Below are 18,006 nucleotides of genomic sequence, written 5' to 3'. Positions count from 1 at the left end.
AACAAATCAGTTAGTTCTTTCCTCATATTGTAAATCCCACCATAAAATTGAGTGATGTTCTATAATTTAGTCACCATATTTCTTATTTGTGTCTTAGATTCCAGCTTTCTCTTGAAATATCCAAGGTATAGGAGTTATGTGGGTATTTAGTTTCTTAAGTCCTTAGCAACTGGATTCAATAATAAATTCTATTCCATTTGGCTCTTGTAAAGAAGTGTAATTTATTCATGTCTCATGCAATCAGTCATACTAAATCTAGAATTCCAGTTCTATGGTTAGATTTTTTTTTTTCTGGTTGGGAGAGGGTCTTCACATTGTCCTCATTGAAAAGAGGCATTTCTTTGTTCTTTTTTTTTTTTTTTAAAGATTTTATTTATTTATTTGAGAGAGAGAATGAGAGACAGAGAGCACGAGAGGGGGGAGGGTCAGAGGGAGAAGCAGACTCCCCGCCAAGCAGGGAGCCCGATGCGGGACTCGATCCCGGGACTCCAGGACCACGACCCGAGCCGAAGGCAGTCGCCCAACCGACTGAGCCACCTAGGCGCCCCATTTCTTTGTTCTTAAACCAGCTGGTTAAACGGAACATAAAGGTCTCCCTTAATTTGATTTATTTATTTTTTTGCTTTTAAAATGTTGATTCAGTTGTATGCATTTTGGTAAGACCACCAAAAAATTAACAAACATTTGATTGATGGAAATTGTAGTTGTATTCATCTTTTTTCTTACCAAGAGCATACTGTTGCTGACAGCAACAATTAACTGTTTTTTGTGTCTCTTCCTATTTCACCATTAGCTAAAGTTGAGGAAATAGAAAATATTGTTTGACATGTAATCCTGGAAGATGTATCACTGTTGAGTCCAGGGTTTTGCAGAGTCCTGATGATGGCCAACTAGTCTACTTGACGTCAGATTACTCAATACCCTAGTTGAGGGCAGGAATCTGGGAATTTTTTATGTATGCTAATCACAAGCACAGAAATCTTACTGACCATTGGCTCATATCCAAAAACTCTGTAAGTATGCTCTAAGAGCATGGATTTTTGGGTTGAGGAATAAATAAGAAGTTGTTTTGAAGGTCATTGCTAACCTGTCAGACATTCCCAAATAAATCTGGGGAATTCTTCTTGCCTCTTATGTTTTACAGATTACTTTTAAGTTTGTATTTATATTTCTTTATTTTTCTATGTTAAGTGTCCTGTGTATTCAGGGTTTCTTTTGTTTCATTCTAAAATGGTAAAAACAATTTGGCCGTAAGATTTTTTTCCCCTGCTTCTCGTACTGCCAGGCAAATGACCCATCTGATGACAGAAAATAGCAGTGGCCTTTGGAAAAATATAGCTTTTGTTTGAAAACATGGGGCAAGTTGGCTTTATTTAGGCAGGTTTCTATTTTCCTGTTTAGTTAGCTTCAGAGAACCCTGTTGGCTCAGTCAACACCAGAGATATTTTTCTAAGGTTGAACTTAGAATCCCTTGGCAGTCAATTAGTCAAATCAACGAATAGCTGTTGACCTCAGGATCAGTTCTCTTCTTGTGGCTCCTTGGGTATTCCATGCATATCACAGAGAGCTTTTGCTGAACTCAATTTTACTTTCATTAAATAAAAGCATTCCTGTATGCCTTGGAAACACAGTAACCAACCATATGGGTGGTCAGAGAATCTGCTCAAACATTACCACCATAGGAAATCAAGATATTTCCTGAGGAGCATAAAAACAGATAGCACTGGTTGGCACTTTGATGTGACAGTAGAAACTCTCTTGGTACCACAGAGCTTCTTGGATATGCCAGGGGGAAATATTTGCCAGAATCGATGATTACCTTTTTTTTGCTCCCCCTTGGCCTCTCTTTCCTTGCATGCTGTCCTTCAAATATTGGAACTATATGGTTATGCTATCAGACCATGACTGAGGAAGGATGTACATATCCTTGGGTCCAGCTGTAGAGAATTACAGACTCATAGGCTATGAGAGTTGGAAGAAAGTTCTTTCGGAAGATATTGAGACCCAGAAAGAGAAAGTAACTTGCTTTAAAGTATAACTGGTTACACCAGTAGAACTAGGGCTAACATCTAACCTTTGGGCCAATACCTTTGGGGACAGAGAGTCACATTGTCAGAGCAGAGCAGAAAGAGCCTTGGGAGAATAATAGTTCTGTTTCCCTAAAAATAAAATATGACTTCTACTTATGAAATTAATACCTGGGTATTATAGAAAATTGAGGAAATATAAAAAACATCTAAGAAAAATTAGATGAAAGAATCAAGATTTTTACCACCAAGTTGAATTTCCTCCCAGTCTACTTCTCTACAAACACACACACACACACACAGAGAGAGAGAGAGAGAGAGAGTCTACCAGTTAAAGTTTTGGGCAAGAAAGAGAAAACATCCAGCTTGGATTTTGAAGATAAGTAAATGAAGGAACTATTAATAGATTTAAAGGAGCCAATAAGGGATGTTGGGATACCTAGGGACTAGCAACAGTGGGTAGGGGAAAGAGAAAGTGTATCGGAGCTCAGGGAGAGCTAGAGCCATGGGAGAAGAACCAGCCATCCAAAATTGTAATCATAGAAGGCGTGGGCAAAGGATTTACCAATCTTCCCCCCTTGGGCGCGAGAATTTGAGCTGTAGTTAACTTCCTCACTGTTTCCCTGGCAGTCTGATGAAAGTTGGAATGTTAACAATGTTACAAAGCAACTTTTCTTATGCTAAAAATGACCTGGGATTGGGAGAATTATGACAACTTGGTGGGGAAGCCATACCTTAGGTCTCTTTAAGTGCAGTGATTCTTGAGACTGGCATGTCCCTTGCCAGGACCCTGTGGGGGTGTGCCTGTGGCATCATTTCAAGAGGTGATATTCTTTTTTTTTAAAGATTGTATTTATTTATTTGACAGAGAGAGACACAGTGAGAGAGGGCACACTAGCAGGGGGAGTGGGAGAGGGAGAAGCAGGCTTCCCGCCGAGCAGGGAGCCTGATGTGGGGCTTGATCTCAGGACCCTGGGACCATGACCCGAGCCAAAGGCAGGCGCTTAATGACTGAGCCACCCAGCTGCCCCAAGAGGTGATGTTCTTATGAGATAGGAAGCTTTTAAGCTAGGGTAGCTTCCTTGCCCCTTGTACCTGAACTGCCATGGCATGGACTGCAGCAGAAACTCTCCTTGAGGAGAGGTTCCTGACACTGCCCTGCTGTGTTTCCTGTCCTATGTTCTTCTTCTCAGTACACTTCTCTCCACGTGTGGCTCTGTCTTTGAGCATGAATATTCAATGAATCTAAGAAAACTCTACTGATGGGCACCTGATGGGATATATTGCTGCCAAAACCATCATGCCAGAGCAGGGAGGAGAAGGGGAAAAATATTGCAAGCTCTCTCTTTTCCCTCCCTCCAGTCTCTTGCCACATTGATTAAATCTAACCACAAGACAGAGGTCAAGAAGAAGGAGTCCCATTGTCCTAGCTTGTGTCAGATGTTTCCCATAGTTTGTTAGTTTATCATTCTCATGTTGAAGGATATTCACCTGTACACATAAAGCTGCTATGAACATGTGTGCACAAGGCTTCAGTCATATATTTTCATTTCTCTTGGATATAGATTCACAGGAGGGGAATTGCTGGGTCATAGAATGGACAACATTGAACTTTTCAAGAAACTACCAAACAATTTTCCAAAGTGGTTGTACCATTGCATACTTCTACCAGTAACACCTGAGAATTCCTCTTGGTCCACACTTTTCTAACATTTGGTGTTAACAAATTTTTTTCATCTGGGTCAGTTTAGTGGCTGTATAGTGATATCTGATTGTGATTTTAACTTACATTTCCCTGATGACTTAATGCTGCTAGGACTTCTTCATGTGCTTGTTTGTCATTCACATATCTTTTATGAAGTATCTATTCAAGTCATTTTAAAGCTAGATTTTTTTTAGTATTTATTATTTATTTTATTATTGAATTGTATGAATTCTTTACATATTATGGATACAAGTACTTTGACCGGGTTGTGTGTTATATTACTTTACTCTCAGTCTGTGGATTGCCTTAATGGTGGCTTTGAATAAGCAAAATTTAATATATTGATGAAGTCTGATTTAGAACTGTTTTTCTTTCTGTGTCTTTTCTTTGCCTACTCAAAAGATTTAAAAAAAATCATAGTTGTAGATTATTAAAATGCTGTCCTTTTTAAAAAAGATTTCCATTTAAAAATGAAATCCAATTTGGATATTTTTCATCTCACTATATTTTATAGACTAAATGTTTGTGTCCCTTCAAAATTTATATGTTGAAATCTAATCCCCATTGTGATGGTATTTGGAGGTCAGGACTTTGGGATGTGGTTAGATCATGAGGGTAGGGCCCTCATGAACAGGATTAGTGCCCTTATAAAAAAGACCCCGAGAGTTCCTTTGTCCCTTCTGCCACGTGAGGACCCAGCAAAGAAGATGGTCGTCTAGGAACCAGGAAGCAGCCCTTTACCAGATACCAAGTCTGCCAGTGCATTGATCTTGGATTCCCAAGCCCCCAGAACTATGTTTCTGTTGTTTAGAAGCCACCCAGTATGTGGTCTTCTGAAATAGCAACTCAGAAAGACTAACACACTGTGTATCCAACTTCAGAGTAGGGATATCTTTATGTAATTTCATGAGATCCTGTTTGCTTAAAGCTGCAGAGGGACCTTTATACCATCTTTTCCACATGCTTCCCTAACATTAGGTTTCTTTCTTAAAAAAATTCCTGATAATAATTCACCCTCTGGATGCTTGTAGAGATTGAAGCTACCAGAAGTGAGTCCCCTTTTGGGGAATACAAAATGTAAAAGAATTGCTTCTTGAAATTAAAATACTCTTTCAGTAGTCTCCTCATTAGAATTTTATACAATATAAATTTCATTGACACATCAGTGTGATAAGAGTTCTGAGACCCAAATCACAGTTGACCTTTGAACAATGTGGGGGTGAGGGGCACTGACACCCACTCCCCCAATGCAGTTGAAAATGTGTACATTACTTTTGACTTCCCGTAAGCTTAACTGCTAATAGTGCAGTGTTGACCAGAAGCTTTACCAATACACAGAGTCAATTAACATATTTTGAATGCTGCATGGATCATATACTGTATTCTTACAATAAAGAAAAGTGGAGGAAAGGAACTCATAAGGAAGAGAAAGTACATTTATGGTACTCTATTTGTTGAAAGGTAATCTGCTTGAAAGCGGACTCAGCAGCTCACATTCATGCTGTTTAAGGGTCAGCTGTACAGTCTATGGACCAGTGTCCATACGGCTTCAGGATCAGTCACAATCCCTGTCTGAGCAGCAGCAGTGTGGTAAATGCAATGAGGAACATGTGGCATGATCAAGGTAACTGCCCTTCCTAAGTATGTCAGGGAACATTTCATAGGGGAAATACACTTGTGCTCAAACAGAGTAGGAGTGTTCATGAGAAGCTGGAGAAAAGAGGCATGGAGAGGTGGAGAACTAGGAGGAGTGAATATTGCCCTGCCTTTGGGTCTGAGACCCAGGCAGTGGGAGATGAGACTGGAGAGCTAGCCCACGCACAGCTCAGGAATGGGTGAGGACTTTGCACCTTGCTCTGCGGCTTCTCTGCAGAGGCTGGAGTGCATGGGGAGACTGTGGCTCTCAGATCAGTGAAGAGGCCCAAGCAGTAGCTTATGGTGACAGTTCTCAAATTTTCAAGTACTTGTGCTTCAGGCTGTCAGTCCCCCACTGAGTCAGAATGTCCATGGGGAGGGGGGCTTTGAAGATTTTCCCAGGCTCTGTGGGTGGGTCTGAAGCACCCTGGGTTTTGAAAACCACTGGTTCAGGGCAATGATGAGGGAGTGAGAAAGAGAGAAGGGCCTTGATTAAGAGGTAGTAGAAAATGAGATGGCGACTCCTCTTGGCGACCAACCGTCTGTAAGGCGTGAGAATGTGGGAGAATTCTGGTTTGAGCAACTTCAGACATGACATCGATGTCAGGCATCTGCATGGTAACACAGAGTAGGAGATCTGTGGGAGAAAATTGGGAAGTTTAGCTATAGATATAAGGCCAACTTACTGTCAAGAAATACCTATTTTTATCACCTAGAAATATATTAACTTTGGGGGGTTATGGTTCCGTCCATTCAAATATTGCTGATAATAGTGAAATACTTTCACATATTCTTTTCAAAGGACATATTTCACTCACATTTGTTAGGCACTAAGATTTGTTGCATGCCGACTATGTAGTGTGATGACTTTTAGGCTAGATATTATTATCATTCTGCAGATGATGAAACTGAAGTTCAGAGAGGTTAATTGATTTCCCTAAGACCATCTTAGTCAGGAACCAGGTAGAGCTAGGATTCAAAACTCTTTACTTTGCCAAGCCCAGTTTGCTCTTGAACCTCGGTCTCTCATAGCAGGAATGGGCAGGATTTTTTTCTTGTCATTCATATATGATAAATGTGGAGTCCAGAGAAAGTGTGATTTGCCCATGGTCTTAAGCCGGTAAGTACAGAGTGGGGACGAGAGCCCAGGTGCTGCTTCCTGGCCACTGCTGTTTTCACTCGAACTTCTTGCTTTCCAGATGACTGAGTTTATTTTCCACTTGTTTCATGTACCATTGGACCTTTCCCTCTCAAATAGGAAGAGTTTAGAGAATTATGAATATCATTTTGAAGGAAAGAAATATTGTCTGAGAAGCAAAACCAACTTTCAAAACTCAGTTGCTTTGGAGCAGTGTACGATGGTACATTTCCAGCCTGTGCATGAATTTTTTTTTTTTTTTAAATTAGGAACCTGACCTTCGTGATGATGATAGAAATATGGAAATAACTCCAGGAGAAAAGGTGCTTCGGAACACCAAAGAGCAACGGGATCAGCAAAACCGGCTGAGAGAGATAGATGACAAGCTGAGGAAGCTGAAGGAAAATGTGGTAAGTTTTTTTTTAATTTCAAGTTTAACTGTCACAAATGATTGTTTTAAAAAAAGCTTCCAGTTTCCTTGGACTGTTTTATGACTGGTTTTATATTTGTTAAGTCCGTCAAGAAAACTTACATGGGAATTTGTCCGTGAGAATTTGAATAAAAATATGATTCACAGAACTTAAAGTAATACACCTACTTTATGTGATATAATAAACCTGTGAAATACTACCTGAGGTCACAATAATGATCCATATGCCTACTATTCTGTGCCTGACAGTGACATAAATTTTTTTTAATGGAAAAAATTGGTAGTTATTCTCCATAAAAATCATCTTTATGTATTGAACTTACAGCTTAAATACTCCCACTTTTTGTTCATAATTCATAATATATTGTTAGTTTTAATACGTTCTAAATCCTTCTTGTGCCTAGCCCATGTTTTAAGAGCTTGTTGTGTAAAAACATATTGCTGATGAGAGAAAGCTCTTCAATCAACTAAATTGTGAGCTGGTTGATGTTCTGAAAGGCTCCATAATATTATGATTTCCCAGCTACCCAGAGGATGCTTCCAACAGGATACTTGGCTTTTCCCTAAAATGAAACATGAAAAGGCTCAACTTGTGACTCTCCCTACATCCTCTCTCCGAGGGCTGGTCTCATCCCAATTGCCAGCAGCACCTACTTTCTGTCTCCTACTAAATCCTATTATCTTGGGTGATCTTCAAGCCTCACTAAGTTTTAACCAGTATGGCCAATTTGCTGTTGTGTCTTTCCACCGTTCTTTATGACTCTGAAAATCTTCTCTCTTTTGTCCTTGCATGTATCACCCTGTGTCAGCATTGTCACCTCCTGTCTAGCCACTTAAACCTGGTCAGTCTCTTCTCTCATTATTCCATTTTATATGCTGTTGCATGGGTGTAAGCATCAGGTAAGTGATTTTGATTAAATTCTGATCTCCTTAGAGCTCTCCCAGAGTGTCCCTGATCCCGACGATGATTTTTCACCTCTTCTGCTCATGTGCAGCTGAATTGCTCTTAACCATTCGCCAACCATGGACAGCCCCTCTGACTCGGAGCCTAGAGGATAGGCAGGTCTGCCTCATGAGAGCCAGGCAGCAGATGGAAGGGGGAATGAATGCATTGTGCTTCTCTTTATCATTCATTTTTGTTTACTTTTCATGGGAAATGAAATGGGAATTATATTTCAGGGACACCTCCATTTTTATTTTCTGAGGGATTTTTTTTCTCCTTGAGGCTGTTGATACAGGGAAGAAGTAGAGGAAGTTAGAATGGTTAGGGAGCGTAAAGAGGCTCTTGGCCGATAGTTGTGGTGGATTGCAAACTTGATATGGTAAATAAAATGTTTGTGGCTTGACTGGTTTTGAAAATTGTTGGCACTTCTCATCCCATACCTACCAATCCAAGGCAGGCAAAGCCTGTCATTCTCCATAATTCAGCTCTCCTGATTTCTGACCACTTGTCATATGCCTTGGATGTATATCCATTATTTTCTGCCATGTCTCTACTATTATTTAATTTTTGACTCAAAACCCGGATCCTTTAGGAAAACTTGTTTTCTCTTCCAGTGTCATGTGAAAGTTGGCTAGACTTATAGAGATATGATAAATATCAAGAGTTGGTTGTTAATCTAAGTGGAAAAGAATAATACATAAGTAGAGAAGAGCAACTGTTGTGTGCCTACAGGGGCAGGCACTGTTCCAAGTACATTATAACTTACTATGTAGTGTTTATTAGCACTCTGTGAGGTAAACACTACTATCCTCACTCTCCAGATGAGGAAATAGAGGTTGAGTAACATCCTCAAGCATATGTAGCTACTAAGTGGAAAAGAGAGGATCCAAATGATCAGCTTTTAACAACTATCTTGTTTTACAGTCAACACTTGGAGAAACTGGTATGATAAAGGCATATGAATGTTGATCTGTATCATCTTTATGTTGTAATTGCTTAGCGTTTCATAATATCCTGTGGATCACATTGTTTACCACATGTGTGTACTTTTTAGGGAAGATACAATGTCTGTTCTAGGTTCTTTGTGGATGGGGAATCTGGAGACCTGAGTCCTTGTTTCAAGGTTGTCAGTGGCCTGATCTGTCACCTTGATAAGTCACTTAGTCTCTTAGAGCCTTGGTTTTCCTACCTTAAAATCAAGGGAGTAGGGCTAGATGACCTCTTTCCTTTTGCCTGTGATTGTTGACGTATTTTTGGTGAAAAATGATGTTATTGGTAGTATCTAAAGCTTAGTGTATATGCTTGCCAAACGTTTGGCATTAATTGGTTTAAATATTTATGGAAAGTTACTTTTGGAAGTTCAGTAAAACTTTTTAGGGGAATGTGAGATTGTCTTCCATATATAGAAAAAGGTTAGCGGGCTACCTATAGACCAAAGAATATGTTTTCTGAATGATAGCTTCTGGAAATGGCTAATTTTGTAGTTTTGTCTTTTTCTTCCTATTACAAGGGAATATTGTTTCAAGATCACTGATTTGGGTGAAAGCAGTAATCTGTGGCCATTGGACTGGTGATTTAGGGATAAAATTCATACTCAGTTTTAGGGATGCACTGGGGAAGGAGTGAAGGAAGGGGCAGTGTAGGAGCCCTGGGAATAGTCCTGGAACCACCCGAATCCCAGGATTGATTTGTTGGTAAAAGCTGGAAAAGTGACTTAATTCTGTGTTTCAGATGGTGGGCTGAGGCTGTGAATGCACATTTGCTTTGGTCAAGATTGATGGAGGAAGTGGGATCCAGTTTAGTCTGAAGGTGGTAATGGTATTGCTGGTGTCAGTGGATCCAGCTCTTAGGAGCTAGAGAAGGTAGGCACAGTGAAATGAGGTTGAGGCTCACAAGTTTAGTATGAACTTCAGTGGGCAGACAGGAGTCCTGAATACCAGCTGCATCAGTAGAGGAAGGATTAGCCGTGGCTGCTAGAAGCTGCATATGTGAAACAAATCTTTAGGATTCGCTCACTATGAGTCAGCAATGGGATGTAGTGGTTATGCTGCCTATTATGGGAGAGGTGAGCAAAATGGATCTATGGGTTGTAGAGTGACAAGGATGAGGAAGAGATTTAAAACCAGGTCCTGTGAAGGATTGTTTGTATTTATGGGACTGAGTATATTTATTTCACTTGGTGAAGAAGAGGGGTGTGTGTGTGTGTGTGTGTGTGTGTCTGTGTGTGTGTTGTGGGGAAAGAGGGGATGGTTTGGTAGAAAATCACACAATATCCACTTCCCAAAGATATCTAAAGGACTACTATTTGAAGTATTAGTTTTAATCTTTGATAGCTTAGGAAAAAACATGGTAATTGGGAGGCCATGAAGAGACAGAGTTCTGGTAAATATTAAGGAAGAGTTACCATGATTTGAGTGGGATTGGTCTGTCTGGGGCAAGGTTTTCAAGGCTGGAGAGAGTAGAGAGGGCTTAAATATCAAAAAGGTGGCTGAACGGTGTGGGTCACCTCCAGCACAAGCTGGCTGCTTGCGTACGGCAAGTACATGGAGGTGCTGTGCGCACGTGGGGGCAGGATTTGTGCTGAGCCACTCAATCTCTTGCCCGGTTGGTTCCCATGGGCTTAGGAGTATTGGCTTTGACCATGGATAAGAGCTCCTCTGTCAGGCTAACTACTTGTACGGTGATAATTTGAGATGATAGAATCAAGAGAAAATGGAAAATAGCTGTATTCATAGAATAGGCAACGCAAGACAGACCCCGCCGATGACCTTTCCATCATTTGCCATACGGTGGGCTCTGGTACCTGTCCCCTGATTTCCTGTCTAGCTCAGAGATTCCCTTTCTGTTGTTTTAGGTGCTCTACAGGCCTCTCTGCCCCTTCACTCTTTGAAACCCACTCTGCTTTATATTTCCTCCCTGGTTTATAGTTCCACTATGTAAGCTTCTATACATGGGACATAGTGGTTAAGGGCCAGACACTGGAGCAACCTGTATGGTTTGAATCTCAACTCTGTACTTCCTAGCTGTGTGACCTTGGACAGGTCCCTTGACCTCTCTGTGCTTTAGTTCCTTGACTAATTAATACCTACCTCATAGGCTCTTATGAAGATTAAATTAGTTAACATATGTGTAAAGTGCTTCAAACAGGGTTTGGCACATTTTAAGTGCTTTGCAAATGTTTATTACTAGTATTTTTATTATTAACATTAGTAAGGTGGTGTTGACATTTGCTTGTTTCTATGATAATGAGGGGAGGTTATAGCAGAGAGGATGAGATTGAAGATGGTGGGGTACCACTTAGAAAAGAATCAAGATGCCCCTTTTCTGACTCAGGATGAAAGGAGAAAAGGATGGGCCCAGAAAGGCAGGTTTGGAGCTGAAGAGAAAGTGAGAGAGGTCATGCCTGCATGCTCTCTGGTCTGTAAATTAGAGTTGAAACCATACAACTGATCAGAATGAGGGGGCAGAGTGGGGATGGGACCTTGAAGCAGGGTGGGGAAGGGTTGGAGTAGACGCTGTGAGGAAGAGAGAAGAGCAATGGTGAACCATGAAGACAGCCCCGCTGAGGTTGGAACCCTAGCTAGCACAGGGAGCCAGCCCGCGGGGCTGGGGGTCTTCTCTGACAGCCCTCAGCAGTCCACCAAGAATGGAGGAAATGGGTCCGGAGTGGAGGCGGCGGTGAGGAGAGGTTGAATGATTGCAATGCAAGACCGAGGAAGCGAGGGAATTGGTGGTACCTGTGAGACCATACCTGAAATGGAGAAAGGAGACAGCTGTAATATGGCTGCCTCAGCTATCAGCGGGGACCTCTTTGCCCTTCTTCACCCTGGTTTCATAACTTATTATTGTAAACGTAGAGTAGAATGGCAGACAGCTATCAAAATATGAGGTAGATCTATATATATTGGAAAGATGTCTGTGATAATAGTATTCAGGAAAAAGAGCCTGTTGCTTAAGACAATGGTATGATTCCATTTTTATTTTAAAAAATCATAGAAAAATCCTGGGACAACATATAACAAATGCTAAGCAGTGATTACTTTTAGTAGGGATAGGATGGATGGGAAGGTGAAAAAAGGAAATTCACTTTTTATAACATAGACTATTTAAAGGGCAAAGTGTGTTGGGATTATGGATGCTTTTTATACCATTTATACCATTTCACATACTTTTCTCTATATCCAGAATTTCCGTAATACGTATTTGTTGCATTTGTAAACAGAATCAATATTTCAAAATATGTAAAGCATTGATATATATGAGGGGTCATTACTTAATTGTCTTCATGCATTTAGAAAAATAGAGTGAGTCATCATAAAGAATTATGTTCAGCCTTAGCAGTAATTAAAATTCATATTCAGGGGCACCTGGGTGGCTCAGTGAGTTGGGTGTCTGCCTTCAGCTCAGGTCATGATCCCAGGGTCCTGGGATCGAGCCCCCCAAGTTGGGTTCCTGGCTCAGTGGGGAGTCTGCTTCTCCCCCACCTTCTGGCCTTCCCTGCTGCTTTTGCTCTCTCTTTCTCTCAAGTAAATAAATAAAATCTTTAAAAAACAAAACAATAAAATAAAATTCATATTCAAATAATCTTTAGGCACTGTATACATCTATCAGACCAGCAAAAATAATGATAAATACAATATAATTATATGATAGTGGGAGTGGTGTGGAAATGGAGACAGCAATATTTGAACATTATCAAAATATTAGCTATTTATTTTTTATAATGAAGGAACATTTTTTTAATTAAAAAACTTAAAAAAATTTTAAATTCCAGGGTAGTTAACATACAGTGTAATATCAGTTTCAGGTGTACACTATAGTGATTCAGCACTTCCGTACATCACTCAGTGCTCATCACAACGAGTGCACTCCTTCATCCCCTTCACCTGTTTCCCCCATCCCCCACACCTCCCCTCTGGTTACCACCAGTTTGTTCTCGATAATTAAGAACCTGTTTCTTGGGGCGCCTGGGTGGCTCAGTCTGTTGAGCGTCTGCCTTTGGCTCAGGTCATGGATTCCAGGGTCCTGGGATTGGGCCCCCCATCAGGCTCTCTGCTCAGGGGTGAGTCGGCTTCTCCCTCTCCCTCTGAGATCTTTCTCACTTTCTCTCTCTCTCAAATAAGTAAATAAAATCTAAAAAAAAAGAATCTGTTTCTTGGTTTGTCTCTCTCTCTCTCTTTTTCCCTTGCTTATTTGTTTTGTTTCTTAAATGCCACATATAATTGAAATCATATGGTATTTGTCTTTCTCTGACTGACTTATATCACTTAGCATTTTACTCTCTAGCTCCGTCCATGTTGTTGCAAATGGCAAGATTTCATTCTTTTTTTATGGCTGAATAATATTCCATTGTGTATGTTTATACCACATCTTCTTTATCCACTCATCTATTGATACACACTTGGATTGCTTCCATAATTTGGCTATTGTGAATAATGCTGCTATAAACATAGGGGTGCATGTGTCCCTTTGAATTAGTGTTTTTGTATTTTTTGGGCAAATACCCAGTTGTTGGTAGCTTTTTAAATTGGATTTTTTTTCCGCTGAAAAACAACTGGTCAATTGTTGACCTGTGACATTATATTTATTTTTGACCTGTACAATTCCACTTTTAGGAATATTTACAAAGAAATAACAGCCAAGGGGAACCAAACTGAACAAAGTAAGAAACAACTTAAATGCTCTCAAATAGAGTATCAAAGAAATTTATACATAGTTTTACCCATTTAACACCATGGTGGTATAATAAAAATGACAAGTATGTGGATTTTGTCAACAAAGGACTTTTAGTTGGAAATGAGTGATCTAAAACAAAAAGGTAAAAATTCTAGATAGATTATAAGTATCAACTATAACTATGTAATATAAATATATGTATATACTGACAACAATGAAGGGAAATAGACTGTGAATGGTAATAGCTTAGTTCTATTATTTTCCACTTTCTATTAAATTACCTATATTCCTGAAGAAAGGGATTCATAATTGAGGTAATTTTATTATTTCATTTTTTAATTTATATACAACTTAACCCTTTGCTGTAATGACAGGCTTCTTGAGTAATGTAAATTCATAGTAATAATTCATGTTCTGCCTGATTTTTCAGAGGTATTGAGTGTTCCATTGTGATAATAAGACTAAGGGGATTTTTTTTTTCAAATAAAGAACATCTTTAACTTTTAGAATTAGGTAAAAATGCTTTTAACGAAGTTGCATAATAATTCTGGCTTTCACAAATCAGAAGAATTCAATTTTAGGTTTTTCATTTTCCAAGAAAGAATCATCAATCTGATCTCGTCTCATGGACTCCTTTAATGATAAAATAGTCTCAAAGATGTTTTGTTAGCATTGTTAGCAAAAGCTTTCCATGGTTCCAATCATTCTAAATGCATTGACCACACTTTTTAGGTCTTTATTGTGTCTCTTTTGATTCTCAGTTTGAACTTCATTCATTTTTTTCATCATTTGAAGTCTCTACTATTTCTTTCCACATTCTTTCCCTTTTCGGTTTCCCAGAAACCACTGAGCTTGGCCTTGTTTGGTGAACTGCATTGTCATTATTGCATCAAAATGTTTAGCACTCTAAGCCTTGTTGCTGAGCATTGTGGATAAGAATGTGGTTCACAAAGGATGATAAATCCTTGTGTTCTGATTCTTATTTCAACATGCTCTTGCCGTTTAACCTAGTATAAGAATACATGGACCCCAGTCAGAAGACTGGAGGGTTTCTTCTGCTCAGTGAATGGTGGAGGGTCTACCTTCAATTACTAAACATGCCAAAGAATCAGAATTATAGAATGTGAGAGCTGAAGGGTCCTTACAGGTCACGTGGGCCAGTCCCATGGATTAGAAACTAAGGTCTTGAATAGCTAACCGATTTTTCCAAGACTCACAGTTAGTTAGTGATAGACTTGGGCCAATCCCCAATTCTTTTGATAGTTAAGCCTGTGAGCTTTCCATTACATTCAGCCGCTCTACGTCACACCTGCTCACATCAGCCAATTTTCAGCTAAGATTTGGGGCCACAGACAAACGTGGGCTTCATTCTAAAGCCTTTAAACTGTTACCAACCATTCATACATCTTTCCCAAATTCAGTGGAACTCCAAACAAACCTGACATGTTTGTGGCTAAACTGGAAGACTAACTAGTGTGTTTTGGTATTAATACATTAACAAAGGCCTGAGCTAGAAAAGTAATTATACTCTCTGTCTGGTGTCATTGCTCAGAACTGTAGAAATTACCTAATCTTTCTTTGTCATTTGTAACAGCTTTCAGGAAGGTAGATGATAGCAATGATAACATTGACACATGAATTATTGGTATTTTTATAGAATTTACAGCCTTTACTTTTCCTTCTGTAGGTGTTGGCAGGGTGTGCAATAATGATGCAAAATATTTGGTTGTGAAATTTTGAGAGTGGGATTTGCACATCGACAGTGGAACAAACCTTGAAAAATCCATTCTCAAAATCATAGGCAAAAAGAAATACTTTTTGAAACATGTAAGTAGAGCACAGAATTTTCAGAAGCACTTATTTATTTCTACATCATCGGATGCAGAAATCTTGATAAAATTTTTTGCAGCCGAATAGGATCATTTAATGGTTGCGAAACAGCATGTAGCAGTTACAGGTACATGGCTGGTGTTCAAGAATTGTTCTAGAATGAGTCAGTGAGCTAGTAACCACTTTAAAGCTATCAACTATGTATAGTATTCAAATATGTTGTAGAATAAATTGAAAGCACAATTTAGCTGTGTGGCTTTGGGAATAAAGTATTAAGCGTAATTGGATTTTTTTTCATTAACTTATTTTGTTTCAACCATCACTTTAAAACACTTATAAAACATATGAATAGATTTCAGTTTCAAATATATTTTGGAACAAGAGAAGTTTTATATATATATATATATATATATATATATATATATGTATATATATATATATATATACACACACACACACACACACACCCCTTGTATTCTGCCTACATAATAAAACATTTAAAAAATTATTAAAGATATTTTCTTCTGGATTATGAATTTTCACATGTATTATAATAACGCAGTCTTGGTCTTGTCATAGAGGTGTAGGCATTGTGCTGTTTCTGAATGATAATGTACAAGTCTTGAACATCATCTTAAAAATGGAAATTTTGGTGGCAATCTTGTTTTAGAATATTACCCGATTTTAAAAAGCTTTATTGTTGAGCATAGTCTCTAGAAATAGATAATAAGGCTAGTTAGATTTTAGCATAACTCACTTTTTGCATTCTGAATTAGTTTTCAGAGCTCATTGGTTGAGACCATGTGCCGTGGATGTGGTTACATGGAACAAAAGCATGTAAATACATCAAGAAATAAATAATATCTTATTAAAGGATAGAATTAAGTATAATTAGATAAAGTTAAACAAGTATTGTAAAGATCATAATATGCCACACACAGGCACTTAACCAGTATAGCATGTATTGACATAAAATTAGAATGCATAAATAATTAAAACTTATGAAACCTTAAAAAAAAGATTTTATTTATATATTTGACAGAGAGAGGCACAGTGAGAGAGTGAACACAAGCAGGGGGAGTGGGAGAGGGAGAAGCAGGCCTCCCACCGGAGGGAGCCCAATGCGGGGTTTGGTCCCAGGGTCCTGGGATCAGGGCCTGAGCTGAAGGCAGACACTTAACGACTGAGCCATCCAGGCGCCCCAAAACTTATGACGCTTTTGGAGGTTGAAATTAAACCTATTATTTGGTTGTTAACATGTGGTAGTAATACTATTTAATTTCTTTTCCAATCCTTAAGGTCATTTTTAGTATCATTTAGTATAATAAATTCTTGAATTGATTCCCAATGGAGATGATGAATTCCCAGTGGAGATGTTATCTGTATTCAATAGGTAGCCTTTTTTTTTTTTTTTAAAGTTTTATTTATTTGAGAGAGAGAATGAGAGACAGAGAGTACAAGAGGGAAGAGGGTCAGAGGGAGAAGCAGACTCCCTGCTGAGCAGGGAGCCCGATGTGGGACTCGATCCCGGGACTCCAGGATCATGACCTGAGCCGAAGGCAGTCGCTTAACCAACTGAGCCACCCAGGCGCCCCTCAATAGGTAGCCTTTAATCCTTTCATTTTTTCTTAACCAGCTACAGTCAGGGTTTTTTTTTTTTTTTTTTTTTACCTTCAGGATCCTAGATCTACTTCTTGTCTAAGGCATCTACTGGTCAAAACAGGGATTATCTAAAGCAGTGATTTTAATGTGGATGGTCAAATAACTGTTTGTTATTGGTGGGAGAATCTGGCATAGCTTCTTATTGCATAGCAGACCTGTAACAAACAGTTTGAGGACCAGCCCTGGCCAGCAGACCACACCTTGAGGAGCACTGAGTACAGGCCGGTTCTTGATATTTGATGTTGAGCTCATGGTTCTGAGCACCCTACCTCCTGGATTTTACTTAACAAGATGTGGCTGTCTTCTCCCTTATTTACCTTCACTTTGTGTCTTCTGGACCTGTGTTTTTACTAGATAGTGATGTCTTGATATCATCACTAGGTTCTGCCCTGGTCTTTGGTTTCTAGCTCTTTGGCTCATGTATATTATAGGAAACTATAGCGACCTCCACCTCTAGTTTACTGGGTCCAGAGATTATTTTTATTAAGTTCTTGTTCTCTATACACCTATCAGGATAGCTAAAATAAAAAACACAAGAAGTAACAAGTATTGGTGATGTGAAGAAAAAGGAACCTTTGTGCACTGTTGGTGGGAATGCAAATTGGTGCAGCCCCTGTGGAAAATAGTATGGAAGTTCCTCAAAAAATTAAAAATAGAATCATCAGGGGCGCCTGGGTGGCTCAGTTATTAAGCGTCTGCCTTCGGCTCAGGTTACGATCCCAGGGTCCTGGGATCAAGCCCTGTATTGGGCTCCCTGCGCTGTGGGAAGCTTGCTTCTCCCTCTCCCACTCCCTCTGCTTGTGTTCCTTCTCTGGCTGTCTCTTTCTCTGTCAAATAAATAAAATATTAAAAAATAGAATCATCATATGATCCAGTAATTCCACCACTGGGTATTTACTTAAAGAAAATGAAAACACTGATTTGAAAAGATATATGCACCCTATATGTTTATTGCAGCAT

The 18,006-nt window shown here is 39.3% G+C and overlaps 1 protein-coding gene across 6 annotated transcripts in view; it reads left to right on the top strand.

Moving 5' to 3' along the window:
* Positions 1 to 18,006, top strand: part of FSIP1 (fibrous sheath interacting protein 1) — a 206,058-nt gene that overhangs the window by 61,499 nt on the left and 126,553 nt on the right. For all 6 annotated transcript variants that reach the window (XM_073876777.1, XM_025883541.2, XM_073876779.1 and 3 more), the window contains one exon: positions 6,775 to 6,915. In XM_073876777.1, the coding sequence (XP_073732878.1) occupies positions 6,775 to 6,915 (141 nt within the window). The remainder of the gene's footprint in view (positions 1 to 6,774; positions 6,916 to 18,006) is intronic.

This window comes from Callorhinus ursinus, unplaced genomic scaffold, assembly GCF_003265705.2.
Source record: "Callorhinus ursinus isolate GAN/ISIS: 27379988/994484 unplaced genomic scaffold, GSC_fseal_2.0 scaffold25, whole genome shotgun sequence".
Classification (NCBI taxonomy): Eukaryota; Metazoa; Chordata; class Mammalia; order Carnivora; family Otariidae; genus Callorhinus; species Callorhinus ursinus.
The sequence above is the reverse complement of the archived record's forward strand: the minus strand, read 5'-3'. Positions and strand labels throughout refer to the sequence as shown.